At 45.1% G+C, this 23,570-nt stretch overlaps 1 protein-coding gene across 1 annotated transcript in view; it reads right to left on the reverse strand.

Moving 5' to 3' along the window:
• Positions 1-22,932, reverse strand: part of EZR (ezrin) — a 52,141-nt gene extending 29,209 nt beyond the window's left edge. The window contains exons 1-2 of the mRNA XM_081829244.1: positions 22,761-22,932; positions 21,775-21,862 (exon numbers count right to left, since the gene is read on the reverse strand). Of these exons, the coding sequence (XP_081685370.1) occupies positions 21,775-21,786 (12 nt within the window). The 5' untranslated portion in view covers positions 21,787-21,862; positions 22,761-22,932. The remainder of the gene's footprint in view (positions 1-21,774; positions 21,863-22,760) is intronic.
• Positions 22,933-23,570: the final 638 nt, after the last annotated feature.

Consider the following 23,570-nt stretch of genomic DNA (forward strand, 5'->3'; position numbering starts at 1 on the left):
TATACAGAATATGCAGTTAGTCACTGAAAATCGAACCCCAAAGGCAGTGTTTCTCTTAGGCCTGACAAAACGCTGAAAACCTTTTAAACATTCTGCTTTGTTTGGGGTGGATGACGGTGATTAAAGTTTAGTTTTGCTCATGTACGTCCACCACACCCACACACCCCACTGCGGCTGACAGTGTAGATGGTACTTTAATTCAGGTCTCCTCTACATGCTACCCCAACTGAAGCTAAAAGACAAAGCCACACCGAAAGTCCTGAAATGTTAGAACATAGAAGGAACCAGACGTAACTGTACCCCACTATGTGTAATGGGAATTCATAAATAAGTTAGATAATGGAGTTAACAACAGGTTTTTAAACTCCACAGATTAAAAATAATGAGGTCGTCCTCCTGCTATATACTATGTCAGAATTTTAGAATACGAGAACTTGTCTTAGACCCAAGTCACAACACGTTAATGAAGATGCCTGAACCCATGCAGGGAAATGAGGTTCTGATGAGTATAATGCCTATTTTCCAAATTGGCCATATTTAGCTGAAAAATCTTTCTTCTTTTGTCCCAGTGAACTAGCTTAGTAGAGGAGTTGTGTTTTCATTTCAGTAAGACAGAATATCAGTATATGCTGCTGGTTTGTATCTTCAGCAAGAGAGGGAACACAAGCAGGGAGAGTGGGAGAGGGAGAAGCAGGCTTCCCACTGAGTAGGGAGCCCGATGTGGGGCTCGATCCCAGGACCCCGGGATCATGACCCAAGCCGAAGGCAGACGCCTAACGACTGAGCCACCCAGGTGCCCGAGAGAAAGGTTTTAAAAACAAAAATCGGAATGAACTTAAGTTTTATTTCTAAAACAAGAACAAAAGTTGCCAGTAAAAATTCTTACATCTAAGCAAAATGCCATGCATGCTTTTTTTTTTTTCCACGACCATGACTACTGAACAGGTACATGCACCACACCTCTAGAGAATGCATAGGTTATTTGGTATGGGAATTTAATACATAAACCTATCTTTGCCTTAGTTAATGAAGTTAATGAAAACCTAACTCTAATGCTGTCTCTGTCCTCCCTCTGCTTAATAATCTACTCTTTAAAAAATTCTCTTTGCTGTTCTTATGGGTTAGCTCAGCTCAAGACTGTGACACTACAAGCCAATGAACCATAATAGCTTCATTTCACTGTTCCCAGCCTGCCCCAGTTAGTGGGCACTGGCATACCTTTGGGGCTCACTCACTCTACAAGGACCAAATACCTACCGGGTGCCCCAGGCACCAGGGGGGCCCTGCGACAAAGGGAGTCACAGCAAAGAGATGGGCATCGAATAGCTTCTATTCATCATAGTTGTTTCCAAATGGGCCCCAGAGCAGCCTTTCAAATACCCGAGTTTCTGGGCCTTAGCCCAAGAATCTAAAGCCATGCAAGTGAGGACCAGCTGAATTGAGGGATCACTGAACCAGAGGCAAGAGAACACAGCCAGCGCTGGGTTTGAGAGCTTGTGCTGCAGCCTGAGGACCTCCCTCGACTGGGCCTCACCCCCCTCAACTGCAAACCAAAGGTTTGGACTAGAAGTCCTGAGGCCCTTCTGCCGCTGAAATGCTAGGTCTAGAGTCCAACAGCACAAGGGGAGGTGTGGGGGTGCAATTAAAGCTGGAGCCAAGAGAACAGGCAGGTCGATGACTCCTCTTAGGGAAGGTGTGGATGGACCGCGAAGACTCATGAGAAAAACAGCTAACTGTGGTACTATTAGAAGCTGGCCAGGAGATCGTCTTCATGGGCAAAAGACAAGCTCACGCCTGTCTTCGCATTTCCAGGAGGGAAAACGCAATTCTGGCTGAACACAGTAGTACAGGTTTTACTGCTCCAATGCAACAGACATCTCTCTTTCCAATAAGAGAAGGTAAAGGTGTTAAACCACAAATCTGTTTTTTAAGTAAACTCAGTAACAATTTATACTTTTAAAACAAAAATAAACCCTGTTCCCTTTGCTTACTCCCCCAAACAACTGAGCAATCATGAGCACAGGCCTGACGGCAGGTAGGCGGCCAGGACCCACCTCCCTAGGCATCCCAGCCAGCCCCTGCCCAGTGGTCCGTATCTTGCAGAAAGCCACCTCCCCTCATTTGTAGAATGAAGTACTGTAACTGGAAACGTTTTATCTCTAAGGAATCTCCCAAATGTAACATTCTAGGACTTAAAAATTATCTGAATGGTTTTTTTTTTTTTTTAAGATTTTTTATTTATTTATTTGAGAGAGAGAGAGAGCATGAGAGGGGGGTGGGTCGGGAGGGTCAGAGGGAGAAGCAGACTCCCTGCCGAGCAGGGAGCCCGATGCGGGACTCGATCCAGGGACTCCAGGATCATGACCTGAGCTGAAGGCAGTCGCTTAACCAACTGAGCCACCCAGGCGCCCCCTGAATGGCTTCTGACACCATCCAAGTCAGTGGCTGTGCTGTTCTCTGGAACATCATCTGACCTTCACAGGGAGAGGGACAAAGAGGTGATAAAAAGGGGCTATTTTGAGGTCACACAAGTTAAGGTTGGTTCTGTTTCCTTTTTCTTTCTTTAACAGAAAGACTTTTGAGTGTTTTTGCTGTGTTAATGTCTTTGTTACAAAATCCCAGGATGCTGTCCTAGTCAGGATTCCCTGGGACCATTCTAGCCACAGAAGTTTCTTCCACGGAGTATCCCAAAGGACCAGTAGAGAAAACATGGTTTCTGAAATCTTCCCAGTTTGTTTTTTTTTTTTTTTTAAGATTTTATTTATTTGACAAAGAGAGACAGAGAGAGGGAACACAAGCAGGGGGAGTGGGAGCGGGAGAAGCAGGCTTCCTGCTGAGCAGGGAGCCCGATGTGGGGCTCGATCCCAGGACCCTGGGATCATGACCTGAGCCGAAGGCAGATGCTTAACGACTGAGCCACCCAGATGCCCCTTCCCAGTTTAATTTTATCAAAATAGTATCTACAATGCCTTCTAAGAGTCTCAGAGATATGAAAAAGAGCTGACAATGAAATACTGTGTTTTACTTCTAACCCATGTGTGACTACTGAGTTTTGGGCTGCCAAATTACCTCCCAGTTCTTTCCTTTGTTTTGGTAAATAAATCTAGTCATGTAATTTTTCCTTTGGGAAGTGCCCATTTCCTTCTGAGATACTTTAAAGAAACTTGGTTTATGATTACCTCTCTAATCACAAGTTTTACAGAATTAACTCATACCATACTAAAGACCAAGACAAGAAGGAAACATTCAAAAGACCAATTCCTCCACAAACTTTATAGGAAAGGCAAGTGGGTATGTCTCCTCAGACAAGGCAATCAGCTCTCTTTTTTTTTTTTGTAGCCAGAACGCTGCAGCGGGTAAGAAAGTTGACAGTGATTTTCCTAGTACTTAAGAAGTAGGAAAGCCATTTAAGATAGAAAGGGAAATACAAATGACTGCCTTTGAATGTCTGAATTTCAGGCAGTGGATTCATTGATAACAGATTAGTCCCAATACTATCAACACCTGCATTTACTCAAAAATTAGTCTGAGTAGAACCATCCAAGCACCACCAAGATTACATTGAGAGCTTGATCTTTCATAATCACTTAAAAATGTCAAGGCTGTTTTCCAACATTCCAGCTCTCTTCCAAAGGTGCCACTTCAGCAACTTCCAACAGCTTTCAAATATTTGGATAAGACCTTTCAAATACTTAGAAATGCTCTGATAGGAAGTAGAGTAAACATTCTCCCACAAATGGGGGAAGTAGGGGAGTGGGACAAGGAAAAATTCGCACAACAGATAATGTTATAACAGTTTTCTGAGATGCTATTTTGGTTTACATAACTGAATAATTATAGAGACTACTGTATTTTGATTTTCATGTTGAGTCATTATGTGCTCTTCTTTAATAACAGGTTTAGTGAACTATAACTTACACATAATTCACCGATTTAAAACGTGCAATTCAGTGGTTTTCAGCACAGTTATGCAACCAGCACCACTATCTAATTTTAGAACATTTCATTCCCCTAAAAGAAACCTGGTGCCCATTAGCAGTCACTCCTCCCAATACTCCTCTCCTCCCCAGCCCCGAGGACCACTAATCTACTTTTTGTCTCCATAGATTTCCCTGTTCTCAACACTTCTTATAAACATGTGGCCTTTTTTTGACTGCCTTCTATCACTTAGCATGTTTTCAAGATTCATCCATGTTATAGCATGTACAGTGCTTTGTTCCTTTTTTATTGCCAAATGATAGTCCACTGTATGGATATTATCACTTTTATCCATCCATTCATCAGCTGATGGACATGTGGGTTGAGTATCTTAGTAACTAGGTCCATGTTGCTTTAGTGATTATAGAATGTGAAACACCTGGAAAACAATGTCATTGAACTAGACTATCAATCTGATATTCAAATTGATAATAAAAATTCTTTAGGAGAAAACAAAGATGAAAGAAAAATGATTTAAAAGATTTTATTTTTAAGTAATCGCTACACCCAATGTGAGGCTTGAACCCACAACTAAGATCAAGAGTCCCATGCTCCACTGACTGAGCAAGCCAGGCAACTCAAAAATAGATTTTTTTTTTAAGATTTTATTTATTTAACACAGAGAGAGACACAGCGAGAGAGGGAACAAAGCAGGGGGAGCGGGAGAAGGAGAAGCAGGCTTCCCGCTAAGCAGGGAGCCAGATGCGGGGCTAGATCCCAGGACGCCAGGATCACGACCTGAGCTAAAGGCAGATGCTTAACAACTGAGCCACCCAGGCGTCCCTCAAAAATAAATTCAATTTAAGTTTACTGTTTTTAGTTGTAAATGAAAATATTCTGCTTTCAGGAAGAAGGTCCCAGTTGCCAAACTGATGTGAACACAGGAGAAAACAGACTCCTAGTTCCCACGCTTATACTCTCCCAAAGCCAGCAGTATTTCCAGCCATCATGAATTCTAGTTCACTCCTTCACTTCACAAATGAGGGAAGAGCACCGAGAGCTGTCCCACCAAGGAACAGAGGTGAGAACCCAGGCTCTTGTTCAGGGTTCTCCCAAGTAAATCATGTTCCTTCCCTAATTTTTAAGCAGGGGATGAGTCTTCTGTTCCACATTTAACTTCGATGGTGCTGAGCATGTTATAGTCAGCACTCAATTTAAGTACACACACACACCCACCATATATATAACATATACATATATATATTTGTTAAAATGAATATTACCTTTATATTTTGGACTTGCCTGGATTAATATAAACGCCTCCAGAGCCCTGTCCATTGCTGCACAAAGAAACGTGGCAATATCAGACATGTTTTATGAAGTCTGGTGTCCCTTAGTAATGGTTTAGGAAAACAAGCCAGCCACACCTTATAAACTATTCCCCCTGGGCCCTCAGTGCTCCTCTGAGGCAGTGGTTCCCAAACCTGAACATGCAAAAGAATCACCTAAAGAGCTTGTTGACAGTTTTCTGGGCCCCAGGCCCAGAGAGTCTGACTCAGTAAGTTAGGATGGAACCCATAGGTCTACAGCTCTACCAAGCTCACAGGTGAGGCCACCCCGGGATAGCCACCGCTCTCATCAGGGAAAGAGATTACTTTCCTGAACATTCAAAAAGCCACAACGCCTTTTGGCAAAATTAATGCATTTACTGTTACTGTTTATAATCTATTATGTGCAAATATCTTTACTAGATTTTTCACTAGGACTAGAGTACAGTTACAGACTTAGGCTTGCATATCCCATATACTCCATATCCCAACAGATGGACCCCTGGTTTGGTAGTCTCTCTGGATCCTGATCTTATCTTCAAGATAAAAATCAAGTCATTATAAACAAGACTCCAACTTAATAAGTCATAACATCAGCTATGACATGCAGTGGTCATTTTTCACAATGACTGGCTAACAAATAACCAACTTCTGTAAAGACATTACCATGAACTTAGCAAACCTTAATCAGCTTAGTGCAGAAATGCGGACACGTAAATTCAGCCAAGGACAGCACAGCTCGAAAACCACAAAGGCAAGTGGATTTTATTTTTTAGTTCTCCCTCCTATCACCAGCTCTTTTTAGGGGGTCAAAGTAAAGGCTACTATTGAAAATAAACTTTGTTAAAAAAAAAAAAAAGAAACTTTGTTTCTACCTATGATGTAAAATGTTTGTCCTAAATGGGCATTGCTGCTCCCAGTAACAATGTTTTATATAAACAACAAAATTATACAGAAGTAGTTGCCATTGAAAATCCATTGACCGTATTTTACATTGTTATAGTTTCTAATAAGCATATAATTTAGAGGATCCCAGCTTTTATTCGAGAAAGACAGTCCAGAAACCACCCTGTTGTTGTACACCATCCTTTAAGAATGGAGGCCCAAAGGAAAACCAACATGTTGCTATAGGGAGGTATTTACCAACACAGCAAAAGACCGCTGTACAGAGAGAAGACAAGTAAAATACAAATGAGGTCCTTAAAATACGATTTTGCATACACTGGAGTCAAGGCCACAGGGACCGGATACTGCATTGGCATGAGCACCAATACCCCGGGTCCCCAGTCAGAGCAGGGGAGGCAGGGGTCCCTACTTGAACGTTCCCCACCTGCGGGAGCCACGTGTCACCACATGCCCAGAGCAGGCTGGGCTCACAGTTTAAAATTCCAGAGATGTATGTTTAAGTGCTAGCTCTTAACACCAGACTTCTTGAGTTTACTGACCTTTAGAGAACGTGGGAAGTTAACAGTATGAATACATCTCACTACTAAGATACTGGCAAGTCTGTAAATCAAAGGAGAATGACTGACAATACTGCTATTCTTTTCTTTCAAGCTCCTCTATCGTAACAGGTAAACTATACCCCATCACATCATTTTATATGCTCTTCTCCTTCAAGAATAAAGAAACTGAGAGTGGCGGTGAACAAACTGGCTTGTCAGGCGCAGGAAAATTTTCAGAGGCCAAAGAAAACTGGTCACCTAGCTCTGCAAATGTAAAAGTGTGGAATTAATTAGAACAAAAATGGTCAGGTAGTTCAGTAAAAATTCTGTGTATCACCATTTTGTCTGTAGCACCACAAACCATTGAAGACAGATGGGTAGAAGAGATATAAAGCTCATGCTGTGATAAAGTTTTCAAACAGTTATACAAAACTAGGACAATGTACTAGCCTTTTATTGCCTAGTAATAGGAATAATAAAATCATCAAATGTTAGGGCTGACAAGAGTCCACTTGTGACAACTCTGATAACCACTATATAGCACTTCTACAGAGGTCAAAGTGCTGACACACAGTTCTCAGTAACTCCTATAACCTTCCTAGGGGTCATGGATGGGTGCTCCCACTATTCCTGGGAATAAGTACTGAGTCACAGAGGACTGGGTGATGTTGGGGGTGGCTGTTCTCTGGTCTCCTGGTGCCCATCACGCAGCTCCAGATACTCTGTTCCTGGTGGTGATGGTCACTTCCCCAGCAGGACAATTCAAACTTGGCTACATGTGGGTCGATGCTAACAGTTAATGGAACAATGAGAATGTCCTATAGGGAGTATCTATCAAGAAACCAAATGAACCTGCCACAATCTAGTGCCTCAGGCTGGATCATTATCCTTCTGGATTAAAGCAATCCAGTGCCCCCCCTCCTATTCCTCCTAGATGGGGGTATAAAAAAAAGCAGTCACTGGTCAGCATTTGCCCAGGTGAAAAGTAAGGTCATAACCAGAGAGTTCAATGACAAAGGTGCCAGTTCAACTCCATTATAAACCAAGTCGAGCTTCTCAGTTCAGCTTAAGCACAGTCCTTAGTTTTAGGAAACCTGAGTTTAAATTTTAACATGGAAATATGGGGGTGGGTATGCCAGGCCACTGCCTCCTACTCCAAGAGCGCTGTGACACCATCGGGTGGGCACCTACCTCATTTTAACAATGAATTCAGTATCACTTTAAGGAATTTTGAAGGTAACTTAATTATAAAAGTCAGCACTACATACCCCTCACCTCCTTTCTTAAATTCTCAATGTGCAGCAGACAATAACAGGGCAGGGCATTGGGGCGCCTGGGTGGCTCAGAAGTTAAGCTTCTGCCTTTGGCTCAAGTCAGGCTCCCTGCTCAGTGGGGAGTCTGCTTCTCCCTCTCCCTCTGCCCCTCACCCCTGCTCATGTGCTCCAGGGCATGTGGGTGCACTCGCAGCCCTCCTGGTCTCTCAAATAAATAAAATCTTTAAAAAATAAAATAGGGCAGGGCATTAACATGGAAGCTGGGTCTTGGGATTTCCGAAGAACTTTCATGTTTCAGGTATCACATGTTACACTTTACATCATTTTTTAAAGATTTTATTTGACAGAGAGAGAGACACAGCAAGAGGGAACACAAGCAGGGGGAGAGGGAGAAGCGGGGAGCCCGATGCGGGGCTCCATCCCAGCACCCTGGGATCATGACCTGAGCTGAAGGCAGATGCTTAACGACTGAGCCACCCAGGTGCCCCTATTTTGTATGATTTTTGTTATATAAATGTACATGTTGTTGACAACTAAAGTAGTGACAAGGTCCAACTATTTTGTAGGCTGATTCTAAGTGGGTACTGCTTGGTGAGGGGAAAAGTTATCCTGGTCTAACCACTTTTTTTTTTTTTTTTTAAAGATTTTTTAATTTATTTAACAGAGAGAGAAAGAGCGCACAGGCAGGGGGAGCAGGAAGGAGCAGCAGGCTCCCTGCTGAGCAGGCTGGGATCACGCCCAGAGCTGGAGGCAGACGCCTAACCGACTGAGCCACCCAGGCGCCCCAACCACTTTCTTTTTTATTTTTTTTTAAAGATTTTATTTATTTGACAGAGAGACAGCGAGAGAGGGAACACAAGCAGGGGGAGCGGGAGAGGGAGAAGCAGGCTTCCTGCTGAGCAGGGAGCCCAATGTGGGGGGCTCGCTCCCAGGACCCCAGGACCATGACCTGAGCCGAAGGCAGATGCTTAACAACTGAGCCACCCAGGTGCCCCTTAACCACTTTCTTTTAAAGGCCGAGGCAACAGGCCCAGAAAGGTGTATGCAACTGCAACTTCTAATAATCAGCTACTAAAAATATTTGTTTATATTTATATGGCTCTTAAATGTTATTCTTAAAGTTGTGTCTTTCAATGTAAGTCAGTGGTTTTAAATTCTGAATTGAAGTTTGTTCCAAATTCCAGGGTGAAAATTATGTAGAAGTATGGATATATAAGGAAGAGCCCAGATCAACTAATATCCATCACATAATTTCAGGAGCATGTAACGAAACCCCAAGTCTTTCTAAATGGCTCCTTCCACCTCTGAAAGTTAAGCCACTTCCTGCTCCCAGACCCACTTCCTGTCAGGCAGGACTGCAGACAAAAAGCGGACAAACCAGTCCTGTTTGTACTCATTACAACCAGAGAAAATCAAAACCCCAGAGCTAGAAAGGAACTTTTTCTGAGCAGCCCCATTAAAAAGAAGGTCAGTTCCCTCTACTTGAAAACTGGGCTGGGAACATTTCGTGCTGAGCCCTCGCCACTATTCAACGGGCTCAGGCACGCCTTCTGGAAAGAGGGAACTGAGGCAGGAAGAAACAGCTTTGCAGACCTCTGACCGATGGAAGGGCCATCACTCTCACCCAGTTCCATCTATCTGTGCTGAGAGGTATACTGGGGGGCATCCTCCTCTCAGCTGAGGGTATTTAAATCATATTCCTCATACCTACTAGCTGTGCATTTTAAAGAACCTTTTTTGTGAGTAAGTAGGAACCAACTTTACATTAGGAATGACATACACTCCATGTGTAGATTTAATATGGGCACGAACTGGCTACCAAGCTTTGACACCTGACCTAGGAGAGGGGAAGAAACGATCAAAGAATGTCACACTCCACAAAAGAAACCATTTCTTTCCAGAAACATAGATGTGGTCTACACCCTTTTCTCCCCACTCCAAGGTCACTTTCTCTTTAGCTAATAGTCTTGTGAAGTCTTGATTCTGTAACATGTGATTTCAGTTTTGCTAGATGTGTCATACATACTTCAGCACCAATTTAGTTCACTGAAAAGGGAGGTTAATTATACCCACAAACTTAGGATCCCATAAAAGACAAAAGGGACAGGGCCAAGATGGCTATCATCTGCTGCAATGATTTTTAATTCTAGGCTCATAAAATACAGGAAATTAAAGGCCTATAGATTAGACTTCACTACCCACCTGGAATGTACTGTTTTCTTTGTAAAGTTAGAAGTCTCTGAAGGGTTTTTCCTTTCTAAGCTGGTGGGGGGGGGGGAAGCGTATCAAAGAATGGAAATGTCCAAGCACTAAGACAAATCGTACCTTAAATCTTGTGCCATTTCTTTGATAAATCTTTGTCCCTGGCTAAGATCACACGTGCAGTAGGGTACCTGAGCCAGCGCAACTCGACCTCGGGGTTCTGTGTTCGAGCTCCACGTTGGGTGTAGAGATTTAAAAATAAAAAATCTTAAGGAAAAAAACATCACATGTGTAGTAATATTTTGTGTTACTTAACATTTCTCCTGTAATGATGGCTTTTGCCATCTTGGAAAAAGGAGAGCAAGGCCCCAACAGCTTTAAAAAAAAAATCCAGACTAAATCAGTAAGCTTACAAAATTCACTTACAGAAGCAAACGTCAATAAAAGTTACTTTAAACCACCCAGGTTTCTGAAATTATACTAAGTTAAAAAAACAAACTCTCCTCAATTTATACTTGATTGAGATCCAGGATGTCAGGTCCAGGACGGATTGCAACTAGGCACATAATTAGTGGGAATGAGGGCGGGGGTGGGGAGGGGAGAGACGACTTGGCAGCCCCCCCACCCCCCAGCTCAGGTCTGCAGTGCTTGCGTTCCCCCCGCCACGGAAGGCAAGCCAGCCTCCAAAGGGCTGCACAAAACCCTGCCCCGGAATGCCCCACATTTTGTTATGCTCACTTCCAATTTTCAGCTCCGCAAAAGCTGCCCATGAGGCGATGACCTATTTCCAGTCGGAGCACGGGGGCATGCACAACCCCCCCCCCCCCAAGATCCTGGGAATACAGAGTAACAGAACTAGCTGGGACAAACAGTCCTGTGTGGTTTCCAATCAACTGCAATTGTGACTGGAGGTTCCCTTGAATAAAATATGTATGTGGGAGGCGAGACAGTCCAATCTGGGGTTAAACCAGGCACTCACCTGATCACACCACCAAAGCTCTCCCACGAAACCAAGTGTACTCAGGGATCCTGGATCGTGGAGAGCGGTCAGCAGCAATCGGGAGGGTTCTCAGGCTCCCGCAGGGACTCCACATCCCAGGGCAGACCTTCCCTTCCCACTTGCCCTCCCACCACACTCAAGTGTTTGGCCATTGGAAAAATGACAGCATCTTTCCCTTTCACCCCTATAATGTGCTTTTAAAAAACAAACTTTACTTTGTAAAATTTGGAACATTCACAAAAGTAGAGAGGACACCGCCCACCCCTCCTGTACTTTCACCCAGTCGGACGCCATTAACTTCCTAACATATATATGTGTGTGTGTAGCTGGCATATTTTAGGCTGCCATAGGATCACTTCAACTGCAAAAACTTCAGTATGTAGCCCTAAAGAACTGAGTACCTACGTGTGTGTTATACACCCACCGTATCACTATCATTTTAATATTTTAAAATTCAGTCAATATTCAATCATCCCCCATTGTCTCAAAAAAATCTTTTCACAGTTTTTACAATTATTCAAATTGTGTCATGCCCTCTGCAGCCTTGTCATCACACTGTATTTCCAAACTGCCCTGTTTGGCCAGTTTCTTAACAAACATCAAGTTTTCCTCACCCTATCTCCCCATCTAAGTCCCACTTGAGAGTCTCACCGAAATAGCAATGTATTTATGTAAGCAGGTACTTGGAACAAGAAGAAGCAACATCCGTAACTATTTAACCAAGGCAATGAAACACCTCAACAAAAATACTATAATATACATAATGCATTTTCATAAATAAGAGGTGGTTCCAATATAGTATTTATGTTCTAAGCTTTTAACCAAGTGATTTGTGGTTCAATTTTCTCTTTAAAAACGTAATGAATATGGCCAGATCTCCTTTTTTTTTTTTTTAAAGATTTTATTTATTTATTTGACAGAGACACAGCGAGAAAGGGAACACAAGCAGGGGGAGAGGGAGAAGCAGGCTTCCCGCCGAGCAGGGAGCCCGACGCAGGCCTCCATCCCAGGACCCTGGGATCATGACCCGAGCCGAAGCTTAACGACTGAGCCACCCAGGCGCCCGGCCAGATCTCCTTCTAAGATGTATTTTACAAGAAATCTATACATGTAGTAATGGTGCAATAGCCAAAATATTATTCAAAAAAATTAATTTCCTTGAGCCTCAATGCCTGAGAAATGATAGAAGAATCTACATGGGTATGGCAAACGATGACTTGCTTATCATCAAACCTATTTGAAAACAAGTTCTTAGAGAAATATCTTGGCTCACTGTCCAGTACAAGAGTGATTTACCAAACAACAACAAAACAGACAAAAGCAAACCACTCTCTGCCCAGTGGTTTTAACTCTTCACCCAACAAAGAGTGAGAGAATAAAAAGTACCTCTACTTCTTGGCAAAGCCTGGATGAAAACGAACAGCAGTGCTATTACTCCCGGACTTTATGTTAGGGATTTGTTCACCAGTGTACTCCTAGGAGCTAAGAACCTGGCACACAGTAGGTACTCTATTTGTTAATGAACAAATGAGTGTTAGAGAGGGATGGGGGTCATGTTCCATGCGGTAGCAAAAGGACAAAAAGCAAGGTAAATTCTACTGCATTATTAGGCTATGTCAGAAAAAAGAATGCCCATCATGAGACAAAAGCTTTTAATCAGATTAGAATTTAGTAGTGACAAGTAGAGTCCCTCTTCATGTACTCTGTCCTCTGTGGTGACAGAGAAGAGTCAGTGCTAGGCACAGGGCCAGGAGCTTCCGGTGCTGGGCTGTCCTGCCTGGCCTCGGCAGAACCTCTGTGGTAGATCCCCTGGACAGTGTTTCACAGCTGAGGGGGCGGGCACAGGGAGGTTGAGAAGCTCGCCCCAGAATACGCTTTAAGAGGCAGGCATGTTTACGTACCAATAAAGCAAGAACTGAAAGTTTGTTCTTGAAGCCGGTAATGGTGTTTTTCTTTTTTTTTTTTTTTAACCACGGTGCATCTCGCTCTGTGGCCAGGAAAGAACAAAACAAAACAAAAAAACCTCACAAAAACAAACCTAAGTATCTAACATTGTTATAGGTAGAACTAAGTTCTATGAAGTAAAATAAAGCAGGGTAAAGGGTGGACAGTGAAGGGGGTTCTATTTTAGATGGAGTGGTCTAAATTAGGGATTAAATTATAAAATCATTTACAGTCAGAAATTCATACACAGATTATAGGTCAAAAATTAATTTCAAATTGTCAGTGATAAAAAACTCATCTATATAACCTCCTTTCAACTCAAATATCAGATACAAATTGCTTTCTTTTACCATGCGCCAGAAATCTGTCATCATACAATGGCTTAGCAAGGGAGACACAAGATACTACCACTTTCTCTACAGAACAAAGACCTGCCCGAGCACCAGCCTTGCTTAAAATACTGCCTCAACACCAGCCGTGCGCCTGCTCTAGGTCATGGCAGCTTTCCCGGTACCTGTTCAGGCTCACGGCCTGTGCTGCACCTAATGTTAGCTAACAGATTATTTGCTCTTTGATTAGAAATTTTTAAAAATTGGAACAGTTGATGTGGATCTGGCTTGGAAATATTATTAGCTTAGTCATAAAATATATATAAGGATAACCTATTTAACAATAATTATTTCAGGGGCGCCTGGGTGGCTCAGTCGGTTAAGCAGCTGCCTTCAGCTCAGGTCATGATCCCGGGGTCCTGGGATCGAGCCCCACGTCCAGCTCCCTGCTCAGAGGAGAGCCTGCTTCTCCCTCTGCCTGCCGCTCTGCTTACTTGTGCTCTCCCTCTCTCTCTCTAATAAATAAAATCTTTAAAAAAACAAAACAAAAAAAACCAGCAATTATTTTATACTAAAGCAGGGGTTGGCAAAAATTTTCTGCGAAGGGCCAGATAAATATTTTAGGCTTTGGGGGCCATTTTGGTGTCTGTTGCATATTATTGTTCGTTTTAAACAACCCCTTAGAAATGTAGAAACCATTCCTAGCTGGTAGCGCCTACAAGAACCGGTCACAGCCAGATTTGGCCATGGCCTATTACCATCGCAAAGTAAAAACAATTACTTCCAATAATATGATGACAATTTTTTGATATAGACAGTCTAAAACTGACTTTCAGGCAAAAATAGAAAAAATAGGAGGTGCAAAGTGTCTTCAAAGTTAACAGAAAGGTAAGCAAAATCTGCTACACTTACTATTACAGTTTGATCCTCAGGTGGTATCTATTCCTTCCTGTTATCTATCAATAAAAGTTGGCTCAAGGTCAGGAAATTTTCATTTTGCTTTTAAGGTTTTATCAAATGCATTACATTAAAAAGATTATTATGTTAATGCAGTCTTCCATGTTCTTTGAACCAGTATTACCATTTATCTGTTAGGTACTAAGAAGAGTCTAGAGAATCAACTCTGACTCACAATCCAAGGAAAATAGAACCGACCACTGAATGCTGTTGCCTTAAATACCCTTCTGCTCTTGTGCACTGGTGAGCTCCTATGCACCCCTCAACACCTACTGAAGCATCTCACTGGCTGCGACGTCTTCCCTAGCTCCCCAGAGCACACTTAAGTCTTCTTCCCTATGTACCTCTATTAGCATACTTACTATACTGCATTGTAATTCTTTGCTTACATATCTGACTCCGGTATTAGACGGAGAATCCCTTGATGGCAGCAATCTATCTTATTTTTATAGTTCCAGCACCTGGAATGTAATGGCATAAAACAGGGCTTCAACTAATAAGGAAAGAACCCCTATGACCTCCCAGGGAATTCTGACAACTAGAATACATAGAGGATGAGAAAGAGAGAGAGGTAACAGTGGTGTTCCCTTTCACTAAATAACCCGAACATTTCACATTGCTGTTTTTCTTAGAAAGGCCTAGTGACAAACTTTGCCTGGTTAATAGCAACTTGGAAACTAAAACCCTTAGTTTTAGCTACATGTCACACCGAAATGTTTGTAAAGCAAGTTTCCAGGAAAAAGATGTACACAAGACACACACAAAGCAGATAGCATCTGGAGATAAATTATTTGGATTTCATAGACACACAAATAATGAAAGTCTGTTTATTTTATGTAGAATTCTTTTCACTTAAAAACTTTACTCCCATTTTACAAATGACAAAATTGAGATTCTTAGAAGCTAGATGACTTGCCAAAGTACAGGTTAAATACTAAATTATGAAACTATTCTTTACATGGCTTTGCATTTTTATTTGGGAAAATTATATACATTAACTATATATTAAGCATTTTTAGTCAAAAGTCTCTCAACCACGTTATAGCAGATTTTTTTCCCTAAACAAAACAAAACAACACAACTAAGGGGGCACCTGGATGGCTCAGTCAGAAGAGCGCATGACTCCTGATCTCAGGGTCCTGAGTTCGAGCCCCAGGAGTAGAGGTTACTAAATAAACTACTTATCGAAGTCCGGAATAAGAGCTTTATTCTTGGGGCACCGGGGTGGCTCAGCTGGTTAAGTGTCTGCCTTCAGCTCAGGTCATGGTCCCCCCCCCCACCCCGGCTCAGTGGGGGGTCTGCTTCTCCCTCTCCCTTTCCTCCTGCTCATGCTTTTCTCTCTCAACAAAATAAAATCTTAAAAAAAAAAAATTCTTTATGTCACAGGCATGAATGATAAGTCTCTTCAGTAGTGGCAACCACACATTTAGTACTTAAATTAAAAACTGGAGGTGGGGCACCTGGGTGGCTCTTGGTTCTGGCTCAAATTGTAATCTCAGGGTTGTGAGACAGCCCCCGTTTGGGCTCCACTCTGGGCATGGAGCCTACTTTAAAAAAACAAAACGAAAAAAACAACAACAAAAAGGAAAACAAAAAAACTAACTGGTGTAGCTGGGGGCTCCCAAGTGTAGTTACCACTGAAATCAAATAAAATATAAAGGAATAACTCAGAATGCATTCACTGACTGTGAAAGCAGACTGTGAATTTTACTGCTTCAGATTAGAGGTGAAATGTCTGAATCCTCTAAGAAAGCAGGCATATATTCAGTCATCCTAAGAATCTTCAAATTGTCAAAGATACCCGGAAGTTTAAGTAAAAAAAGAAAAATAATTACAGTTCAGTAAGAATAGTAATATTGTTTTCCTTTCCCAAATTGTAAGTATTCATAAATTAAAATTTTTGTTACAAATCACATTACTACTTAGGACAGTAACTAACAAGAGAGGCCAGTGTGGAAGGCCAGGAGAGAAACAGAGGAACCAGGAATGGGATCTCTTTCTTCCCTGCTATTTAATGGAAAATGGCCGCCTCTTTTTCCCCTTTAAAAACAAAGAGCCAAAATTTGAGAGAGCCCATTGCTCACTGCCAAATTAAGCTCTGCAACTGGACTCCTGCAGAGAGAAGTTCAAATCAGAGAGATTCAATTAGACATCTTAGCTCCTTGTCTTTCTGGAGTTTGATACCCATCCAGCTATCTTCTTTTTCCCCACCTCAGCCACATTCCAAATGCCAATGATAGCATTTAAGCTGGAACTTTAAGAAGGCGACTGTATATCCACTCCCAAGCCTGCAGAAACATTCGCCTGAATGGATGCTCTGGAATCAACACTGGGTTTTGCTGCCCCCTAAACACACCATGGGCTCTGGTCTCTGCTCACACACAACCACCAGTATCAACCCCATCAGGAGGGCCTCACTGCATTGTTGGGGTTCTGAGGGGAAGAATATATAAATTGCTCCTTTCTTATTTTTTTTTATTTTTTAAAGATTTTATTTATTTATTTGACAGAGAGACACAACGAGAGAGGAAACACAAGCAGGGGGAGTGAGAGAGGGAGGAGCAGGCTTCCCGCTGAGCAGGGAGCCCGATGCGGGGCTCGATCCCAGGACCCTGGGATCATGACCTGAGCCGAAGGCAGACTCTTAACGACTGAGCCACGCAGGCGCCCCAAACTGCTCCTTTCTTATGAAATCAGCAGTTCCCAAAGTCTGGGGGCACTTAAGAACCAACTGGGGAGCTTACTGAAAGCACAGGTGCCCAGTCTTACCTGGCCCTGGAGATGGGGATTCAGTAGTACTGTCTCCAGATAATTACGTAATTATCTCCAGATAATTACGTATGCCAATGTTTGAGAACACAGTACTAAATTAATCCTAACTTTTAACTTCGTGTGTGTGTAGTGCACACACACACTCAGAAGAAACGTAAGAAGCTGTTGGATTACTTTTCGTTTATGTGGATTTAAAAAATACTGTAGTTTAAGAAGAATACTGGTATTTATATATATTTTAGGAGGTAGCAGTTATAATAATGAAAGAAGGCAAGGACCCCTTTCACCCATGACAGTCACAAACTTGTCAGCACAAACCAAACTCTCAACCCTCCCTCCCACACCTGGTCCTTTTCCAGGTTCTTTATCTCAGTGAATGGCACTACCATCCATCCAGTTATGCAAGCGAGGAGCCAGAAGTCAGCCTTACATTGCCCTCTGCCCCCACACACCCAATCCATCACCAAGTCCTACCAAAGAGCTCCCCAAAACATCTACTTCTCTCCATTTGCATCACACTGCCTTGGTCCATGCTATTACCACCTATCACCTAGGCTATTCCAATAGTCTACGCCTGCGCCTCCTCCCTCCTACTGATTCTCATGTTGCAGCTGCCGTGACCATTCAAAAGCCAAATCTGATCAGGGCACTTCCTTCCAATCAAAACCCTTCAGTGCTTCCCCCTGAGCTAAGTCCTGAAAATGCCCTCTTAGGGCCTACTTGGCTCTGCACAGCTGGCCTCTGATTTTTCTCTCTAGCCATACTCATCCTTATCAGGAACCCTGAACTCATCCTACCCTCTTCCACCACAGGACCTTTGCACAAGTTATTCCCTGTGGCTGGTATGCTCCTTGCCTCCCTCCTTCACCTAGGGAAGGTCTCTTCATTCCTTGCGTTGCTCTGAGCAGTCATCGCTTCCTGGGGGTGCCTTTCTGTCCTTCCTGATTAACACTCCCCCCAGCAACCACCACCCCACACATACCATTATATACACTCAAGTTATTCTAGGATTACTGTCTGTCCCCCTCACCAGACTGTAAATCCATGATGACAGGGAGTATTTCTGTGTCTGCTCATCTTGGTAGCCTCAACATCTAGCAGAGTAACACACAGATGCCCACTGAACTAATGGATGAATGTACAAATAGACTCATTGTGCCTTACATAGAGAATGTGATGATGACAAATGACTAATCCTAGCCAGCACTTCTCACCACCACATGGGAAAATCTTAGCTATCTAATTCACCATCTGCCCATGGTAAAGGAGGAGGGATACACAGAAAACACATCCCATGAGTCCTTCCCAATTGATTGGGGGGGGCGGTGTTTGGAAAATGTATCAGTATATTCAGTAAATCCTGTGCCTGTTAAAATATTTAATGGACATTGTCTCATGTAACATTATGAATTAGGTACTGCCAACAGCCCCATTTTATTGACAAGAAACCTGTAACAAGAAGCTAAGAAACAAGGACTTATTCCACACTGGATACATACCCAAGAGAAAAAAAATTAGTGGAAAAGGCTATATATTCCCAGAGAGGCAAGGTAATCTCAGAAATTGTCTTAAAATTTTGGCACAGGGCAGAATTTTGAACATGCTTTCACAGTTTTCCAATTGAAGGGAAAATCTGCTTTTATATTAGCAACTTCCACATCAAAACTTTAGAAATGAACAGCTGCGGCATCTGCCAGTGCCCCGTAAGGCAGTTCAGCACTAAACTCAGAAAAGATTTGAGAGAGCTTGGCCTTGCATCATTCCTAAGCTTGACTGCTGTGGTTTTCCTTTCTACCACCCTATGCCTCCTTCCTATCGCAATGAAGCAAGCAAGTGTGGTGGTTAAGGAGGAAGGGGGACCACAGGTCACCCTTGGCTGAACCAGAGGCACAAGGACTGCTTCCTGAGCCAGCTCCGTGGACAAACCTCCACACCTTTCTCCCGATGAGAAGGACCCACAAGACCAAACAATCAGCTGAACAGAGGGTGTGGTGTCTTCTGGACCTCAAACCATCCTCCTTGGGAGTCTACAAGTCACACATGAGTAGAGCCCCAAAGCAGTTGTGGGAAAAGCAAAACCAGACACACCCTTGGAGTGCCCAGGCTGCTCAAATCCTACCCACAGCCCTCAAGCAAGACTCAGCTGAAGGGTAACTTCTCAATAGTCCACCCATTTCCCCATCAGATGGTTTTCCTTCTAATTGTGTTCACTTGACCTAAGCCTTTTTTCCTCTTTGGTGGCACTCAGTGTTCCAGCTTCTATTTCAAGCATTTGCACATGTCCTGGCTTGGGTTCCAGACTGTAAGCCCCCCAAAGACAATCTTGGTCTCACCCATCTGTGCCTTGCACACACAGCTTGCAGGACAGATGCTTGCTGAGTGAACGAACACTCACTCTAACAAGTGGTGATTCGAGAAGCAGTATTGAGAGAAAAAACAGCAAATATTTCATTCATACTGTTTCATAAATAAAGTTGTCCACTGACAGAGTTTAGATATCAAAGATACTTTTTTTAAAAATTTTATTTATTTATTCATGAGAGACACAGAGAGAGAAAGAGGCAGAGGGAGAAGCAGGCTCCCAAGGAGCAGGGAGCCTGATGCGGGACTTGATCCCAGGACCCTGAGATCATGACCTGAGCCAAAGGCAGACGCTTAACCATCTGAGCCACCCAGGCGCCCTCAATCAAAAATACTTTGCCTGCTGAATTCAAGGGATCAGGTAGAAGCCCAAAACCCCAACTATTCAAATGTATGTATCTTTATACATACCATTAGAATATACCTGCCATACGAAATTAAGAGGGAGCCTTAAAAAGTGAGGAAATTCTAACACATCCTGTAACATGGATGAACCTTGAGGACATTATACTAAGTGAAATGAGCCAGTCTCAAAAGGACACAAACTGTGTGATTCACTTATATGAGGGACCTAGAATAGTCAAAGTCGTAGCAACGGGAAGTATAAGGGTGGATCCCAGGGGCTGGGGAGTTAGTGTTTAATGGGTAGAGAGTTTCAGTTTCAAAAGATGAAAAAGTTGTAGAGATGGGTGGTGGTGGTGGTGGTGAATGTACTTAATGCCACTGAACTGCACACTTCAAAATGGTTATGATAGTAAATTATGTTATGTATATTTTACTACAACAAAAATAAATTACAGTTCATTTTGATAAATGAGAAAGAAAAGCAATGATGGAAACTGGTTTACTGCCTTTTTTCAGGGTGGTACCTTAAAAGCTGAACTCTGCTTCCTTTCCTTTAGTGAAAGAAAGAAAACCATACCTACAGTAATGTCCTGACTGCCGCTCTGCAAAAGGCTGCATAGAGCTGTGTGTCCTGAGTGAGCGGCTGCCATTTACACCAGGTTTATTATCACAGGCACTGTAAATGCCTGGGTGCCATGTGCAAGTTTCAAATGAAAAGAAGAATTTTGTGTAGGAAAAAAATTTTCTCATCATGAATGATCATCTTAATTATGTAACTTAGGCAAAAACTCTATTGGCTTCTGAATCTGACAGCATATTAACAGAGAAATATATTTAACCTTACAGTAAAGACTTGATTAATCAAGAACTCCTTTTAGAGAATCTACGATTTACTGGTAGCAAATCAGCATCGACTACACAACCAACTTGTTTGAAAAACTAGAATTCCGTATGTCTTTTATTGCAATTTTTAATGAATCCAGGTATCTTCTCCATCATGATTCAGAACAATTAAAAAATGTGAAATCCTCTCCCCAACATCGAGTCACAGTTCACCTGTGTCAAAGCAGGTAAATATATACAACTTTCCAAGAAATGCTGGTCACAAAGAACCTGCCTTGTTCCCACCACTTAAATGAAAGCGTATCCCCCCCAGGCCTGGCCAGCAGTCGAACCCTGAGAGCAACATAATCAGATGTAAGGGACAGAGGTGCAGGCCCTTGAGTCAGCTGGTATTTATGATGTGGACCAGGAGCGCACGACCAGAGAGCAGGGCAGCCTTCCTTCATCTGCAATTCAAGTCCACAGCTCAGCCTCGTTAAGAGATAGGAATCCTGCTGCCACCAGCAAATTCCCGGGTTAACAGAGCACAGCTTCACAGGCCTGGCGTAAAACGGGCTGGAAAGGAGCTGCCCGCCAGAAAGCCGGAGCCTCCTAAGCTCGAGGCCCTTTAAAGCATCAAAGGAAGATTTGGGGCGCATTTGGTTCCGACCCATGGAAGGACTCAGAGTTGATGGGCGTCGTCGGAAGCCACCTGACTCTCCGGTCATTTAGACAACTTGTCTTATTAAGAAACTTCCAAGTTGCATGAGAAGACACTTTTCAAGCAGACAGAACTTTTCTTTTACAAAGGACCACAAACTACTGGGGCGGGGACGGGGACGCTCACAAACAAAAAGACCGTAGATCGAAAAGCAGCTCAGTCGTCGTTTTCTTCAGGAGTTCCACAAAAGGACCAACCAATGACCAAGCAGGGGGCCGATTCCCTCCCTCCTGCCCTCTCGCCGTCGACAGAAGAACCCCGTCCCACCCAGAAGCGCCCCAACACGTCGCCCAGGTACCGCCGCTGGAAAAAAACGCGTGAAGCATCCCCACCGGCCCCGACACCGGGCTACTTACTGGTTTCGGCATTTTCGGTTCCTGACGGGTTTTCCTCAGTCCCCTGGAAACACGACTCTGCCGCAGCAGCTGAGACCGCTCTCCGGACCTGGAGGCAGAGGAAAGCCCTTCAGAGCGCACAGCAGCCTGCCGCCTCCTGCCGCCGCCGCGCCCGACACTCGGCGCCCGCCCCGCGCGCCGCTGCTTAAGAACCGGCCGGGCGGGCGCCGGCTGAGCCACCGCCCAACCTGCAATTACGGCGGGCCGGGCGGGCCCTGCGGGGGAGGGGGCCGGGCCGCGCGGGGGAGGGGGCCGCGCGGGAGACGTGGGCGGAGGGGGAGGGGACCCGGCGGGGTAGGCGCGGGGCCCAGCTCGGGGACGCGGAAGCGGGCGGGGCGGTACGCCGAGGTGCTCCTCGGACTTCCAGGAAGCCAGCCGGGAGCCCAGCAGACACCAAGTTTCACTTTGTGAAGCAACCGTTTGCCCCAGGGCTGAAACCGCAACCGTCAAGCCTTTGAGAAACGCTTTTAAAAAATGGTCCCCGCCCCGGAGGGGCCAGAGGGCCACGGGCCGAGCGAGGCGGGAGGGGCGCGGGCAGGACGCGCGCCCACGCAGCCCGGGCTCCGCGGGCACTTCGGGAGGGGCACCCCAGGGGGCAGAGTCGAAAGAGGAAGGTCTGGAGCAGCAGGGGCGGCCACACCGGTAGGTTCGGCGTCACCTGCCGCTGATTTGGGCCAAAAGAGAGAACCAAGCGCCAAAGGCCGGACGGGGACCCCCACCAGCCCGGGACCCGGGGACCCCGAATCTGGCCGACGGCGGGGCGAGCCCGGCTCTTCCCGGGGACCACCGGCTCGGAGCGAGCTTGCGCGCAGACCTCCTCCCCCACCCCCCCGCCGGGCCGGCCCAGCCACACCTGTCGTCGAATCCCCGCCGCTGTCCCCCCTCGGGGCGCGAACCCTTCGACCCGGGTCCTCCGCCCCCCGACCCCGGCCGAGCGCCCGGCTCACCCGCGGCGCCTGCAAAGGACCGCTGCGCTCCCGGCTGTCGGTGAGTCCGTGCAGTGCGCCCGCGGCCCGCGCTCCCGAGAGTCCTCGGCTGGGCGGGGTCCCGGGGCCGCGCCCCTGACCTCCCCGCCCGTCGGACCTGCGAGGTGCTCCCGGCGCGCAAGATGGCTGCGACTGCTGCCCGCGTCCTGGGGCGACTGCTGCCCGCGTCCTGGGGCGCCCCCCGCCACGCCACGCCCACCCCGTGGGGCGCCCCCCGCCCGCCCAGCCCCACTCTACCCTACCCCACCCGGCCGGGCGTCCGCCGAGGGCCACGGAGACCCGCGTGGGCGCGTCTCCCGCCGCCTCTCCTGGTTGCAAAGACCTTTCTCTCTTCGCCGCCTGTCCCCTTGCCCTTCCGGAGAACTTTGCCGAATTTGGTTCAACTGCTGATAGCAGATGTAAGGTGTGAGATCGTTTGCTCCACAGTGGACCGAGGGAAATAAAAAAAGTGTAAATAAACCTGGAGGAGCCGGAGGCCACAGTGCCCCGGTGCTGGGCCATTTGAAGGTGGGGCTGCCCCGGTGGTCAGGTCCTTTCGTAGTCCTTGGGCCACGACGAGGCCCGGTTCCCAGAACCCCGGGCCGCTGTGTCTCGGCGCACGTGGTCAGAGCCCCTGCCTTCGGATTCGGCTGAGGGGACACAAGCATAGAAGACGCTCCACGGTGGAACGCTCTGCTTAAAGGACACATTGTGGTCTCGTTTGGGTAACTATGGTAAAATCACAAAGACTGAGATTCTGGGAATTATTTTAAATAATTTTTAAAAATGGTT

Source organism: Leptonychotes weddellii, chromosome 8 (assembly GCF_054177405.1).
Source record: "Leptonychotes weddellii isolate Sample4059 chromosome 8, ASM5417740v2, whole genome shotgun sequence".
Lineage (NCBI taxonomy): Eukaryota > Metazoa > Chordata > Mammalia > Carnivora > Phocidae > Leptonychotes > Leptonychotes weddellii.